General features: G+C 47.0%; 1 protein-coding gene across 6 annotated transcripts in view; it reads right to left on the reverse strand.

The window, feature by feature from the left end:
* SLC43A3 (solute carrier family 43 member 3) overlaps window positions 1-16,014 on the reverse strand; it is a 757,299-nt gene that overhangs the window by 22,748 nt on the left and 718,537 nt on the right. For all 6 annotated transcript variants that reach the window (XM_077493191.1, XM_077493188.1, XM_077493193.1 and 3 more), the window contains one exon: window positions 6,632-6,755. In XM_077493191.1, the coding sequence (XP_077349317.1) occupies window positions 6,632-6,755 (124 nt within the window). The remainder of the gene's footprint in view (window positions 1-6,631; window positions 6,756-16,014) is intronic.

Genomic DNA, 16,014 nt, shown 5'->3' on the forward strand with positions numbered 1-16,014 from the left:
CCACTGAGGGGAAATCTCATGCAATGATATAACTCTATTAGATATTCTAGTTATGTATAAAAAGTATATATAAAGCAAGCACTTTTTTTTTTTCCATTTTGGCTGAATTATGGAAGAGTTAAAACCACATACTTTTTTTTTTTTTATCATCTGTGTCCCATTGTGAGGTCCCATAGATACTACAGGTAGTGAGAGATAAATGCCTTTGGAGACAGTTGCCACCAGAACCGGAGTCCTAGGATGGAGGAGATGGGACTGGAGGAGGAGGACATGGGATGAAGGATATGGGACTGGAGGAGGAGAAGGACATGAGACTGGAGGAGGAGAAGGAGATGGAGGAGATGGAACTGAAGAAGGAGAAGATGTGATGGAGGAGATGGGCCTGAAGAAGGATAAGGGCATGGGACTGGAGGAGGAAAAGGAGATGGGACTGGAGGAGAAGAAGGATGTGGGATGGAGGAGATGGGACTGGAGGAGGATGGAAAAGATGGGACTGGAGGAGGAGGAAGAGGATGGAGGAGATGGGACTGGAGGAGGAGATGGAACTGAAGAAGGAGGAGATGGGATGGAGGAGATGGGCCTGGAGAAGGATAAGGGCATGGGACTGGAGGAGGAAAAGGCGATGGGACTGGAGGAGAGGGAGGACATGGTATGGAGGAGATGGGACTGGAGGAGGAGGATGTAGGAAGGAGGAAATGAGACTAGAGGAGGAGGAGGATGTGGGATGGGACTGGAGGAGGAGGATGTGGGATGGAGGAGAGGAGACTGAAGGAGGGGAAGGATGTGGGATGGAGGAGATGGGACTGGAGGAGAATAAAGGACACGGGATAAAGGAAATGGGACTGGAAGAGGAGGAGGAGAACGACATGGGATGGGGGAGATGAGACTGAAAGAGAAGGACATGGGATGGAACTTGCGGGACTGCCAGTGGGCGGGCCCCGTGGGTTGCCAACCGCCACTAAATTTACTGACAGTTTGTAAAAATCAGTGATTTTTTTACAACTGCCAGTAAATATCAGGGTCTGATAAGTTCGTGCTGTGTTGACTTTTTAAGTGTAAATCAAGCAAATTACTTTGTTGTTGGTATTGTCAGTGTTTCCATATGATGTTTATACTGTTAAAATATTCAATATGTTCGTTTTCAATAGGAATTCTGTAAGTTCTCAGGTTGTCAGTAAAAAATGTGCTCCGCTAGTACATTTTCCATGTTTTGTCAGTAAAAAATGCTGCGCGAGGTTGGCAACCCTAGCGGGCCCTGGGGAATGTTGATGGTCAGGTCTGGGGATAGGGGGGGGGGGCCCAGGCTTAAAACTGTGTAAGGGGCCCCAAAATTGCAGAACCATCAGCCAACAACAAACCCTTTATTTCTTAGAACAGAGATAAAGATTGTGCTGGGCTTCAAAATTAGAGTCCACAAAGCAGCTACAGGAACCAGAGTCTATAATGGCAGGATAGTCCTTTTAGCAAGTCTCAGGGGACATAGGCAGGTGAGGTGTACTCGATCAGTTCCAGGTGGACGCATGTTCAGCTGCGGACAGGGAGGGTCTCCAAAAACTCCTTTGTGAGGGGCCTTGAGGTGCCTTTTGTTGTGTTACCAGTGATGCAGGAAACGGTATTCTCAGGTCTGGGGTGGACCAAAGAGCCCCTGCTTGTTTTCTCAGACTGTTGCTCTCATGGCCGTTGGTCAATCTGAATGACAAGATTAACCAGGTCCTCCAAAGCTGTTGGTACCCCCACTCTGGCAAGTTCATTTGTTAGAGTGTCAGATAAACCCAGGCAAAACTGGTAATGGAGAGCTGATTCATTCCACTGGGTATTGGTACTCCATAGATGAAAGTGAGTTACATAATTCTCTATGGGCCTTTGACCCTGCTGCAATTTGCTGAGCATCACTTCTGCAGTCTGACAATGAAAAGGGTCAGCGTATAGTTGACACATGGCAGAGAAAAAAGTTCATAGATGGCAGGGCTGGGTCATGTTGCTCATGAAGGTGATAAGCCCAGGATTGGGGCTCATCCAGAAGAAGAGAGATAATGATTTCCACCTTAACATCCTGTATAGAGAAAGTTTGTGGCAGGAGGGAAAAGTACAGTTCATAAGCATTGTGCTGGTCTCTGTCTGGGTAGCATCATCTGTGACAGCAGGAGGACCCGAAGGTGGCAAAAATCTCTGTGCCAGCTGACAATCGATCTTCCATGCGATTAGGTTTTCTTTGCAGACTTTGCATGATGTAAGTGTGGAGATTGATCAACAAATATCCTTCAGGGGAGAGGCCTCCCTTTCAGACTCCATCATTGGCTGACTGATACTGTCATGTACCTCATAGGAGACTGAGTTGATGGGGTCTCTCTTATATCTCCTGTCCTGGCCCCACTGAGGATGAGACAGAGGAAGCTCAGGGACAGGAGGGACGCGAGTGCCTGAAGTAGATGATTCCAGGCCGGCAGCTCATCAGGCTTCTGGAGACTGGAGCATGCAGCTCTGTGCAGAGCTGCAACAGAAGACAGCAAGGCAGGCACCCAAAGGTTAACAGAAGCCAGGGTCATAGGAGGAAGCAGAGTCTCAGGAATAGCCATGGTAACAGAGCCAGAGTCAGGAACGGAGCTGGGTCAGAGGTGAGCAGCAAGACAGAAACAGGATACACGCCATGGTCAAGGAACAAACCAGGTCAGCAATTAGGAGAGCATATAGGATCAGATCAGGATACAGGACACAGCTGAAGATTGTCAGCAAAAAATAGACTGGGCTCCCTTTAAATAGCTCGTCTGGCGCCAAGAGGAACTGTGCCCCACGTGCCTGCCTATTGCACATTCGCGATTGTGGACTCCCGCATGCATACACGCGCCTGAGCCATTCTTTGAGACAAATCATGCGACTGTTTCCGAGGTCTCACAGGGATTCTCTGACAGCTTCTGGCGAAGTTGGTCAGGGGGTATGGGGGAGTGGACGGTGTCAGCAGAGCAGCAGATGCCAACAGTTTATGTATTTATTTTTTTACGGTTTGATTTGTTTTTCATTTGTTTTTTACAATGCTTTGTTTTGGGGGGGGGGGGGGGGGAAGGGCTTGGGGCAGTGGACAGTATTGGTAGGGTGGGGGGTGGTGTCAGTAGTTTTTTATTTTTTTACAATTTTATTTTTTATTTTATTGTAAAACAATAACATTTTGTAATATTTATATATATAAAAAAAATTCTATCAGCCCTGACATCTCCCTTTTGAGACGGCGAAAGGGAGTGAGGACACAGATTTCCCTGTCTCTTTTTCAGCATTGATGATGAATGAACAGAGACACAGTGGCTCCTGTTCATTTATAAACTGAAGCAGAGTAACAGTTTACCAGTTTACTCTGCTCAGTTATCAGAGGACACTAGAGTAATCGGTAGCGATCGTTCTGTGTCCAATTCAGAACAAGAAGGGGCTGGTAAATTACATATTTACGGGCCCTTTCCTCTGCTCTCCATTCTGACATATCCCCCCCAGCCAGTGGGAGAGGAGAGGAAGTAAGCCGGCTGTGGGACAGCGAGGGGAGTGGAGGAGGAAGACACAGTGGGGCAGAGAAAGACACGTAGGAGGACACAGGTGGAGGAAGATGCGGGACAGAGGAGGACATCAGGAACAGTTGGGATGATGCGGCAGGAGGGACAGCTGTGAGCACCGATCTCCCTGTATGACATTTTTCAGCTGACAGCCGTGGGAGGGAAAGAAGGAGAAGCAGCTGTCTGCTCAGCTGAAAAGTTATATAGCTACACCGATCATCCCTGGCTGTCAAGGGACAATCATCCATGTGTGCAGGCTGGGTCACAGGGCACACATGCATGATACGCCACTGGTCTGGTGTAGTAAAGGATTAGTATACCACCACATACATGGAATAGTATCTGCCCAGGAGATTTAAACAGCCAAGATGCCATGGTTGGTATGCTGAGTTAGGGCTCTTTCACACGGATGGATCAGTGATGATCTGCCCCGTGGACATCGGCTTGCTCAGCGGGGATCGTTCTGTCGATCCCCGCTGAGCAGGAAGATGACAGGTCCATCTCTGCACACTGCGCAGGGACGGAACTGTCAGATCGCTGCTCTCCCCTATGCAGTCCGTCATCACCCGATCCGATGACATATGGAAAAAGTAGGTTTTTCCTCCGTCACACTTCATCGGAGCGGGTTGGATGTCAGCGGACATGTTACCGCTGACATCTGACGCTCCATAGAGGTCTATGGAGCGCCCGTTCAGGTCCGCCTAAAAAACTGACAAGCGGACCTGAGCGGATCGGTCATGTGAAAGAGGCCTGAATATGCAGCGGGGTGAGTGTTTTTTAGATTAGATGGCTAGGGAATTTGTAATTGTGCATATGTTCTTTACATATAATTATCTTCCCTTTGCTCATTTGTTGATCCGTTTGCCTGCCTGAACTGAAAAGGAACTTCCAGGTGTGAGAAGCTAGACATTTTTGGACAGATTCGTTATGTTACAAATTTTGTTTTGATGATTCATTTTGGAATTTGTTTTGATTAATTTAATTTCATTTTGTTTAGTAATTTTCTAAAGAGTTACAAACTGTCGGAACGTTTTGAATATGGATTGGTTTAAAAAACTATTGACCGATTTGAATTCTGTGTGAAAAATAGCTGGTTCTTAAGGAGCAGCTGCGTCCTTAACAACCAATGAATCATCAGCTATCAGCGGGCTTCCCCACTGACAGCTGAAATGTAAACAAAAGAATGGCAGCAATGAAAAATGCAGAAAAAAAACTGTGTGGGGTCCTCCCCCAATCCATACCAGGCTCTTTGGGTCTGGTATGGATTTTAAGGGGAACCCCATGCCAAAATGTAAAAAAATAAACGGTGTGGGGTACCCCCCAAAATCCATACCAGACCCTTTTCCAAGCATGCAGCCCAGCAGGCCAGGAAGGGTAGGGGGGATGAGCAAGCACCATACCAGGCCACAAGTGCTCAACATGGGGGGGTGCTTTGGGGCAGCAAAAGCATCTCCAAAGCTTTCCTTCCCCATGTTGATGGGGATAAGGGCCTCTACCCCCAACCCTGGCCAATAATTGTGGGGGCTTATCAGAATCTCGAAGTCCCCTTTAACAAGGGGGTCCCCCAGATCCCGGCCCCCCTATGTGAATGAGTATGGAGTACAAAAAAGTGTAAAAACAAAAAAAAAAAAACAGTTTTTGACAAGTCCTTTTTTTTTTAAAATAAAGTCCCCCAGTGTAGATCCATCGTCAATCATGGCGCAAGATGCCAGTTGTTAAAATAGCTATGACCCAGCGACATCATCTGGTGGCATCATACCCCCTTGTGACATCATCAACCCAGCATACCTCGGTCGATGATGTCACAAGGGGGTGAAGGTCACTGGATGGCATCAACAGGTGGCCCCTCCCTTAGTTATTTACATTGGGGGCAGGGATCTGAGGGCCCCCTTGTTAAAGAAGGCTTCCAGATTCCGATAAGCCCCCCCACCTGCAGATCCCCTCAACCACTGGCCAGGGTTGTGGGAAAGAGGCCAAGGTGCAAGAACAAGGTGCTTTGGGGGAGTAAGGCCCCCCTTGCCCAAAAGCACCCCCATGTTGAAGGCATGTGGCCTGGTATAGTTCAAGAGGGGAAGGGGCGCCCACTCTTCTCCCCCCTTTCCTGGCCTTCTAGGCTTCATGCCCATGTAAGGGTCTGGTATGGATTTGGGGGGACCCCGCCATTTGTTTTTATCTGGTGTGGGGTTCCCCTTAAAACTCATACCAGACCTGAGGGGCCTGGAATGGATTGGTAGGGGGGACCCCACGCTGTTTCATTTCTGCATTTTTGCATTTTTTTTTATATTCATCAGCTGATGAGTAATCGGTTGTTAAGGACACAGCGGCCGGCTTCCTGGCCCGCACCTTAACAACCAGCTATTTTTCACACATAATTCTAATCGGTCGATCACTTTTTGACTGATCCTAATTAAAATAAAATAAAAAAATTGTTAGAAAACGAATATATGAAACAAAATTAAACTAATTTCAACTAAATTCATTACTCTTTCATTTGGAGATTCATACATCCAAATCTCAGAATAACTCTGAATTTATATTCGGACTGAAACTAATTGCACATGTCTATGAGGAGTATACAACTATTTCCCCTTCCTCCAAAACTCAGACAACGGTACTGTCACGTAGGAGTGAGAAAAGAGTTTAGCCCCGTGTAGACCAGATCAACCTGCAGCTTACACAATGGTGGGTGAGTGAAGAGATAAGGGTACACAACACACAATGGTGGAAATTAAGTGAACCTGTTGCTTTGTTCTTTGAACAAAGCAAGGTTTACTTTGAAACTGTCTTCACAGCCAGCTATAATAACTGTTGAACAAAAAAAAAACCTGGATCTGATACCACGTAGGGGTTGCATACTTCCTCTATTGGAATGACGATAGTATAGGTGTAGAAATCTGCCTTAGGTAAATATTTGTTTTTTAAATAGTTTTATCACATTTTCTGGGTTATTGTATACATTTTAATTAGCTTTTGGCAATAATAAAGGTCTAGTCTAGTTATCTCAAAATTTGTGTGAACATTGTATTTATCTTTTTGATAATATATTGCTCATCCGCCCAATGTTTCCCAAGAATCCCGAACATCTGATTACATACATATAAGGGGTCACCGTGGAGATGGGTTTGTATAATGTAAAATGCAGGATACTGAAAAAGTGCTATGACAGCAGAAAGTGACATCATTAGTCCGAAGAGTTTTCCAAAGTACTTGGCTGGAAATCTGAAGCATATAAAAAAAAAGTTATAATTAATGCATGTCAGTGAAATCATACCCATCTCTAATATATAAAATCACACTATTGTTGCTCTGAGCAGTCTTATGCAATGGCTGTTGAGTGATATTGTACAGCAATACTGTATGATGACATTACAGTTGAAATTTATAAATACAGCGAAACTCAACTGTCAAATTACCTCCCCTGGCCCCTGTTCAGCATCACCGTTCAAAAAATGGCATGTTTTACATATATACTGGAGTTGAATTCTACAGTCAGTTACGGTTATTGAGGGTACATGTTTACCTTTATGTACCTTTTTTTAACTGAAAAGTTTTTATTTATCAAAATGTAAAAAAAAAAATGAAAACATCAAACAGAACTGCAAGTTCATTAAGACTTATTGTTCAAGACAGTACTTTGTATAGTCAGACTGAGTAAGGCAGTTAAGACATATCTAGAAATATTGAACCTTAGAATCGAAAGCATTTCAGTATAACCGGATATAATTACATATAATAAGTCAAGTATAAACCAGATAAGGAGATGGGAAGGGGCGGAAAGGGTCGGAGGGGAGAGGGGAGGAGAAGGGGGGGTGGGGGAGGAGAGAGAATAATATTATATACCCAGCACAGTAGCACATACATCAATCTGTTAGTAATGGATTATAACATCAATTGGTCGATAGCTGAAGGTCTAGATTTCACCCCAGATTTTGGTGATTTTTTAGGACATTTGCAGCTTAGATAAGTGAGTTTATAGAGAGGTAGACATGTGCATTTTGTTTTGTTCCGAATCGAAATTCAGACGAATTTTCATTATTCGGACATTCGGATGCATCTAATTCTAATCAAATTCGAAAAATGACATTTTCCAACCCAATTTGGGGCCATGTATCTCTGGGGCCACTTGTAGCTAGAAACCCCAAATGCTTGGTATGCAAACACAGTAGAACTAGCACTACAACATCTCCAAATTTGGGGTTTCTAGCTCCAAGTGACCCCGAGTTACGGGGCCCCAATTTTAGGTCGCAAAATGTTAAGCACTTTTCTGCAGTAGAGAATGACATTTTGCGACCCGACTTTTTGTGATTTTGTAGTGCTAGTTCTATTGTGTTTGCATACCAAATTTGGGGTTCCTAGCTGCAAGTGGCCCCGAGATAAGTGGCCCCAAAGTCGGGTCGCAAAATGTCATTCTCTTCTGCAGAAAAGTACTTGATATATTGTCCATATATATATTTCTTTCAGAATTTCGTATAGAATGAATTTCCAATTTGAATAGAAAAGATTAGAATAGAAATAGAGAATAGACTAGAAAAACAATAGAACAGAATATAATATATTATATTTTATTCTATTCTGTTCTATTGTTTTTCTAGTCTATTCTTATATACTATTAAAATCTTTTCTATTAAAGTCGAAATTATTATATACTAAATGTGAATTTCGGAAGATGGCTATGAAATAGATAGTATCTATATTCTATTCTGTTCTATTGTTTTTCTAGTCTAATCTCTATTTCCATTCTAATCTTTTCTATTCAAATTCGAATTCATTCTATACGAAAAATGTTTTTTTTATAATTATTATATATATATATATATATATATATATATATATATATATATATATATATATATATATATAAAAAATTCCGACATTCAAATTTCGTATACAATGAATTCAAATTTGAATATAAAAGATTACTATTTGTTTCCATAAGATCTCCTGCAGACTATTATCATATATTTAATTTTTTTGCAGATCTCCTGCAGACCATTAGTATCTATTTAGTTTTCTCACCAGATCTCCTGCAAACTATTAGCAACTATTTCTTTTTTTAGCAGATCTCTTGTAGACTATTAACAGCCATTTCACTTATTTTTTTTTGCAGATTACTATTTATTTCCATCAGATCTCCTGCAGTATATTAACATCAATTTCATTTTTTGCAGATCTCCTGCAGACTATTAGCATCTATTTCATTTTTCTTTTCTTATTTTGCATTAGAGCAGTCATCAGGGTTTACTTCCTCTTCAAGAGCATCATACGGCAGCAATGCACCCTTTGGCATAATGTGTTGCAGCATAATTATACCATATCTCACTCAAACAGCAGGATCAGGAATGGTGCGAAATTGGCAAATTTCATAAGGGTTACCTATGAGCCACGAAATCTGTGGTCCACACCTTAACTGTGGTAGTCATTGGGATTGTTATGGTAGCATGTGCCTTTGTTTCTAAAGACTAGTTTACTCAAGGCAGAGTATGAACCTAGGATGGCTGCCTCTAAGTTGACCGTCGGAATTGGACTTGGGTTAGTCAAACCACCAGTGCACAGTCACCAACACCGCCACCCAGTAGTACTGGCGAAAGCAGGGCAGTGCCAGACCTCCCATGGACAATGGTAGTTGCTGGGTGGTTTCTGCGATTTGTGGGGTTGACCTAGCCCAGATGGGATTGACCCAGCCAATTTGGTCCAGTTTTACAAAGAAGAAACTAGGAATGGGGACTGGAGTGTTACGAAAGATGTATAAAATTTGTGAAGACATTTCTAATAGTTTAATTCTGCCTACCAAGGAAAGGGGTAGTGTTTTCCAGTTCTGGCATCTAGTAGTAAGTTGGTGCAAAATTGTGTATACGCTTTTAGTGAGGTATGAAGTAAGGGAGTTCTAAATCTCAATACCTAAGTAGCGAAATTAGCGAGATCTAGGACAGTGAAGACGGGGGGGTGAAAGTGTTAGAGGGAATAGCAGTGACTTACAAATATTGCAGCTGCTGACTTAATAAATGGACACTTACCTGTTCCAGGGTCCAGTGATGTCGGCGGCAGATGACGAGCAATCGCTCGTCTCTCCACTGCCCCTGCCATCCTCTGTCAGGGAATCGGGAAGTGAAGCTTTGCGGCTTCACTGCCCGGTTCCCTACTGCACCAGAACACAACGGGGGGAGGGGGGGGGGCATCTGCGGCTAGCTGCATCTAGCTTGTCCCGGAAGTGGGTGCAGATACCTGGATTATCCAGGTATCTGCACCCCCCTCCCCCCTGAAAGGTGCCAATTGTGGCACCGGAGGTGGGGAGGGATCAGATGAGCGAACCTTCCACTTTAGGGTGGAGGTCCGCTTTAAGGTGATTTGCAAGTACTTTGGTGAACAATTTGGCATCTACATTAGGTAGGGAGATCGGACGGTAGGACGCACAGAGTCCTTGATCCTTCCCTGGCTTGGGCACCACTACAGCCACTGCTTCTGTCATGGAGGGGGGGATAGAGTCAGTCTCTAGCATGAATCAACAACACAAAACTCCAGTGCTAAGATTTTTTGGTCCTATGCTGGCCATACACCATACAATTCTCTATGGATCTCCCCCAGATCTACATAAAACCACACAATATGAGGCCAAATCCAAACACCTTCAATGTGTGTGCAATCAGACAGGCCCTTGTACCACACAGCTGAAGGCAAACCCAAAGGAAATTGAATAAGAAAATTTCACGGTGTATGGCCAGCTTTATTGGAGATAACCTATCAAAGTCTGATTAAAAACTAGTGATTCCGAGTGGTATCCAGTGCAGCTGAAAAAACTTCTGGAGAGAGGTTCACATGAATCCGACGTTTCTCGGATATACACTATAGGACGCTGCTCATCGTGAATAGAGGTACTCTGGTGACTGTCTTGGCGCAGCGCTGTCTGATCCCTGGTCATCTCAACTTGAGATTAAAACAGCGCACATGTTTTTCAAGTGGACAGCAGCCTGCGATAAGTGAATTGCCAGGTTTCTGCAACATGGAACTATGAGTCCTCTATGCTTTGGCTACCTGTTAATAGATCTATAGCCGAGAGTTAACCCCTTGTTTTCTGAAGGAAGGTGGCACAGTGTACTATTACTTTTGCTTTATTCCTACTTTTGGATTTTTACTTGACTGTGCAATAAGTGCATCCCTCACTGTTGTGCTGGATATTAATGATTTTACCTCTGTGCTTCTCTTTTGATTAAATGTGATATTTTTTTTTTTTCAAATAACAATTTTATTTTTCGTGGTCGTAAAACAGAGATATTAGTGCAGGCATACAGCAAAAGCAGCAAGGCTCCCAAAATTTGGAGGGCCCATTGCAGAGATACAGCATAAAATAACATGGTATAGGGTGGTATAGCAAAAACAGGCGGTTCGACCAGGGGTGCAGAGTGGGATGAGAGACACAGAGAGTCAAGCATCCGCACAGGAAACCACGAAGCCACCCAGGGTCTACTGCTCAGCTCATATGCCACACGGAAAACAGGACAGAGACCATCAACAACATACACAAAAAAGGCGGAGAAGAGAAGAAGTGAGAGACAAGGAAGAAGAAACGGAAAAGGAACTAGAGCGCCAGCGGTCTACATCACCACATCCATACCGGTTCGCCATCAATCCTCCAGCAGCCGCCATCTACTCCAGACCAGGTCATGCTCCTCCAGCCTATCCCTCATTCTGGCTGTCATCTTCTCCATGAGCTCAACATCTTTTATCCTGGCGTATAAGGCCTCCCTCGATGGGGGCACTGGGCTTTTCCAGTTTAAGGCTATCAAACAACGGGCCGCTGTTAAGACATGTCTGAGGAGCTTCCGACCAGGCCTGGCCAGTGTGGGTTGGGACAGGCCTAGTAAAAATAATTTAGGGGAGTGGGGTACTGGAACGTCAAACAAGCGCTGGAGCAGCCTTCGGACCATTAGCCAGTACGGGGCGATCAAGGAACAGGCCCAGTAAATGTGGAACAGGGAGCCCCGCTCCTTCAGGCATCGCCAGCAGCGGTCTGAGGTGGAGGGGTATATTTTGTGGAGTATGTCCGGGGTCTGATACCAGAAAAAAATTATTTTGTAGGAGTTCTCTTTGTACAACGTGCACAAAGAGGACTTGGCCGCCTGGCCCCACACCCCCTGCCAAGTCTCGAGGGAGAGCTCCTCACCCAACTCCCTCTCCCAGCGTCTCATATAGGAATGTTTGCCCTTCGTTAGGAAATGGTATGTGTTAAGAATGCGATAGATGTCCGAGATCAAGCCTCTGCGATGTCTGCCTTCCAGAATTATCTGTTCAAAAGGAGAGGGCGGGGAGAGATGTAGGTGAGGGGCTTTAGACTGCACAAAATGTCGAATTTGTAAGTAGCTGTAGAACATTTGTCTGGGGAGGTCGTGCTTGTCCTGGAGCTCCGAGAAGGACAAAAGCTTTCTTGTTCTGGGATCTACCAGGTGCCCTAGGTGGAACAGGTCGCACGAAGCCCAGGGCCAGGACATCTGATGAGTCAGACCAGCTGGCAGGAGCGGGTTATACAGAAAGGACGTCAGTGGGGAGAACTCCGAATGGAGACTGTGCTCGCGGGAGAGCTTCCGCCAGAGCAGACGGAGCTGAGCCATCGGCCCTAAAAGCCGACCCGAGTCTATCTCAACACTCGCACCCCAGAGAAAACTGTTCGGATGTACCGGGGCTAACCAGATTTTTTCGATCTCCGACCACCTATTAAAACGATCTCTGTGGGAACCAGGAGGCTACGGCCCGCAGCTGAGTGGCCTGGTAGTAACGAACCAAATCAGGAAACGCCAGGCCGCCGTCTAGGCGTGAGGCCATCATAACAGAACTCGGGACCCGGTGTTTCCTGTAGTTCCAAACAAATTCCAACAGGTCCCTCTGGAGTGCGCGTAACTGAGCATATGGGACCGGGATTGGCAATGTCTGAAACAAGTATAGGAGTTTGGGGAGGACCACCATCTTAATGGACATAATCCGTCCCAGGAGAGAGATGTGGTGGGTCTTCCATTTACGAATCAGATCCCTAATCGTCCGATAGAGGGGAGGGAAGTTGGCTTGGTACAGGGTATGAAATGACGGTGTAAGGAGGACCCCCAAATATTTAAGGGAGGAGCTTTCCCATTTGTATGGGAACGCGGAACGTAAATGGGTCGTCTCAGCCGTAACCATGTTTAGTGGGAGGGCCACCGATTTGGAAGAGTTAATTTTATAGCCCGAGAGCCCTCCATAGCGGTCCAGCTCTGAATGGAGATTGGGTAGTGAGATCCTAGGCTGAGTCAGGGTGAGGATAATATCATCCGCGAAAAGCGAAATCTTGAATTCTCTACCCCTGACTGGGATCCCACGGATATCAGGATTACTTCTAATGGCCAGAGGCTCCACGCACAAAGCAAAAAGAAGAGGAGAAAGCGGACAGCCCTGGCGAGTGCCATTAGCGATGGAGAAGGTGGAAGATGTGGCGAAGGGGGTCCTAACTTGTGAGGAGGGTGTAGTGTAGAGGTGTTGTACCGCGCGCAGAAATGGGCCCCGGAAGCCCATACGGTGCAACGTGGCCTCCATGAAGGGCCAACTGAGGCGGTCGAACGCCTTCTCGGCGTCTAAGCTTAACACCAAAGACGCCATGTTATCTCTGTTCGCCACGTCGATGAGGTCAATGATCTTCCTGGTGTTGTCCCCCGCCTGTCGCAGGGGGACAAAGCCCACCTGATCCTTATGTATTAGGGAAGGGAGGATCGTGTTTAAGCGGTTTGCAAGGAGCTTCGTGAAAATTTTAAGGTCAGCATTCAGCAGAGCTATAGGCCAGTAGCTAGCGCAAGAGGTCGGGTCTTTGTCTGGCTTGGGAATGAGGGAAATAAATGAACCCAGCATGTCCGTCGGGACCGGGGTTTGGCGGAGAAAGGAGTTGAACATTTTGGTCAGATGTGGGCTCAGGAGGGGTAAAAACGTCTTGTAATACTCGTAGGGGAGCCCGTCCGGTCCCGGGGACTTGTGGGCTGGAAGAGCCCTCACAGTCTCGAGGAGCTCTTCCTCAGTAATAGAGGTGTTCAACTCCTGGAGGTCCGTGTCCTGCAGTCGGGGTAGTACGATGTCTTCCAAGTACTGGGTATAACGGGTAGACAGGCCCGGGGTCGGGGGGGTTGTGGGGGATGTCAGGTCTATTGTACAAGTCCGTGTAGAAATCCGCGAACGCATCCACTATCGCTTGGGGGTGGGTCAAAAGGTCTCCCCCCCTGTTTTTAACTTGGGCCGGAGTGGAGGACACTGTGCGGTCTGCCAACTTCCGGGCCAACAGTGACTGTGCTTTGTTTCCCTTGTAGTAGAGTTGTCGTAGGCGGACCAGTGCTTTCTCTACCGACCCCAACGCCAGGTCCCGAAGCATCTGCCTAGCCTGCACAATTTGCTTAAGAGTGGATAGGGAGGGGGATGCTGCAAGACGGGCCTCTAAGGTCGTGAGTCGTTTCTCGGCCAGTAACCCAGCGGCCCGTGCGTCCCGCTTCAAGACCGAGGACAGGGCAATACAACGCCCCCGGATGACCGCCTTGTGAGCGGCCCAGAGGGTAGTGAGGGAGATGTCTGGGGTATCGTTCTCGACAAAATAGTGCCGGAGCGAGACCTCCAGCTCCGCCTTTGCCGGAGCATGCTGCAGGAGATAATTGTTCAGCCTCTAGGTGCAGGGCTTACGGAGGGGGAGGTCCAATTCTAGGGATAGAGTTATGGGGGCGTGGTCTGACCAGGAGATGGGGAGTATATGTGCAGAGTGGACCACCCTAAGCGTCGCGTTGTTGACAAAAAAAATAATCGATACGTGAGTGTGTGCTGTGGGGGGCCGAGTAAAAAGTGTATTGGCGGTCCTGTGGGTGCAGGGCACGCCAGGCGTCAAAAAGGCCCCGCCTTCTGGTGATCTGGCGGAACAGCCTAGAGTCTCTGAAGGTCCTGGCCTGGGGTGCCCGAGGGTCTACAGCCAGGCGATCACAGAGTGCGGATTGAGTAAGGTTGAAGTCCCCCCCTATCACCAGAAGCCCGGGGGGGTGTCTTGAACAGGCGGGAAAACACCCTGGACAGAAATTGGTGTTGACGGACATTGGGGGCATAGATGACGCAGAGGGTCAAGGCCTGCGTGCGCCACAGACCGCGGAGAAGGATGTAGTGGCCTCGTGGGTCTAGGTATATGGAGGTGCAAGTAAAGGGGGTGCCCTGTCGAAAAAGAATTGCGACTCCTGCCCTCTTCCGTGGGTTAAAAGCCTGATAAACCTGAGGAAAATATCTGGAGGCGAATGTAAAGGAGTCTCCCCGGTCAAAGTGCGTTTCTTGGACCATCACTATATCTGCCCCTGCCTGCCGGAACTCCCTAAGTGCTAGGTGTCGTTTTTTGTTGGAGTTCAGGCCGTGTACATTAAGGGATAAAATCTTAGCCATGATCAAGTAAGGGTGGGGTACAGGGCATACTTAACTTACTTAGATGGAGGCCTAGATGCCTCGGAAGGAGCAGCGACCACTGGAGGAGGGGCGGCGACCGGGAGAACCGCTGGCAGAGCGTCACAGGTAAGACCAGGGGGGGAGAAAGCCTAGAAAGAAGGGAAAGAAGAAAAACAATAACACAATACAAAAAAAAAAGGAGGAGAACATTATTAAACAACAGGTCCAGAGGTCCTATAGGGACACCGGATCTGTACAGTTCCTTATCGACTCCCTGACCAAAAAATCCAGGAAAAAAGAACCCGGGTCAGGGAGGCACCAACAGTCCACACCACAAAAGGAACCAACTAGTGCAAAACCACGGGGGGAGGGGGGCAGAAACAGTCCTGGAACTCAACCTGAATCAGCCCGGGGAAAGAAAAAGCAAGTTAAACATGTAGCTTCGGCAATCGGGGGGGGGGAGAAAAAAGAACCCCCAAAAACAGGGGGGAAGCTAAAACTGCAAAGGGGAGACGTCCACTGGACTGGGCTCATCCATGTCACTGGTGTAAAGGTGCTTTGCGAGCCGGCTTTGGTCCTCTGTGCCGTTTGGCTGAGGGAACTTTCTGCCAGATCACCAGCGGAGAAGCAATCAAGTCCCAGTCAGGGAGCTTGGGGACTGGCAGGCCCAGGGTGTCACAGAAGGGGGCCAGGTCCTCTGGGAATCGGAGGGATGCAGATTTCCCCTGGTGTCTGGCCGTAAGACAAAAGGGGAATCCCCAGCGGTAGGGTATGTCCTGGTCCTGCAAGGCTCGGAGAAGGGGCAGCAGCAGCCGTCGTTTTTGAAGGGTTATCCAGGAGACATCCGGGTAGATCTGGATCGGAGCATTGTCGAACATAAGGTTGCGGATGGAGCGGTATTTACGCATGATGTCTTCCTTGAGGGGGAAAGAATGGATCCGGCAAATAACATCTCTCGGCTTGGAGGCAGGACCTTTGGGTCGGAGGGCGCGGTGGGCCCTGTCCATTTCTATGGGTTTGGCTGGGTCTTCCCCCAACATCCCGTTGAAGAGAGCTTGCAAAGAGG

The sequence above is a fragment of the Lithobates pipiens genome, unplaced genomic scaffold (genome assembly GCF_037356315.1).
Source record: "Lithobates pipiens isolate NorthernLeopardFrog02 unplaced genomic scaffold, aLitPip1_a1.2 Scaffold_19, whole genome shotgun sequence".
NCBI classification, from domain to species: domain Eukaryota; kingdom Metazoa; phylum Chordata; class Amphibia; order Anura; family Ranidae; genus Lithobates; species Lithobates pipiens.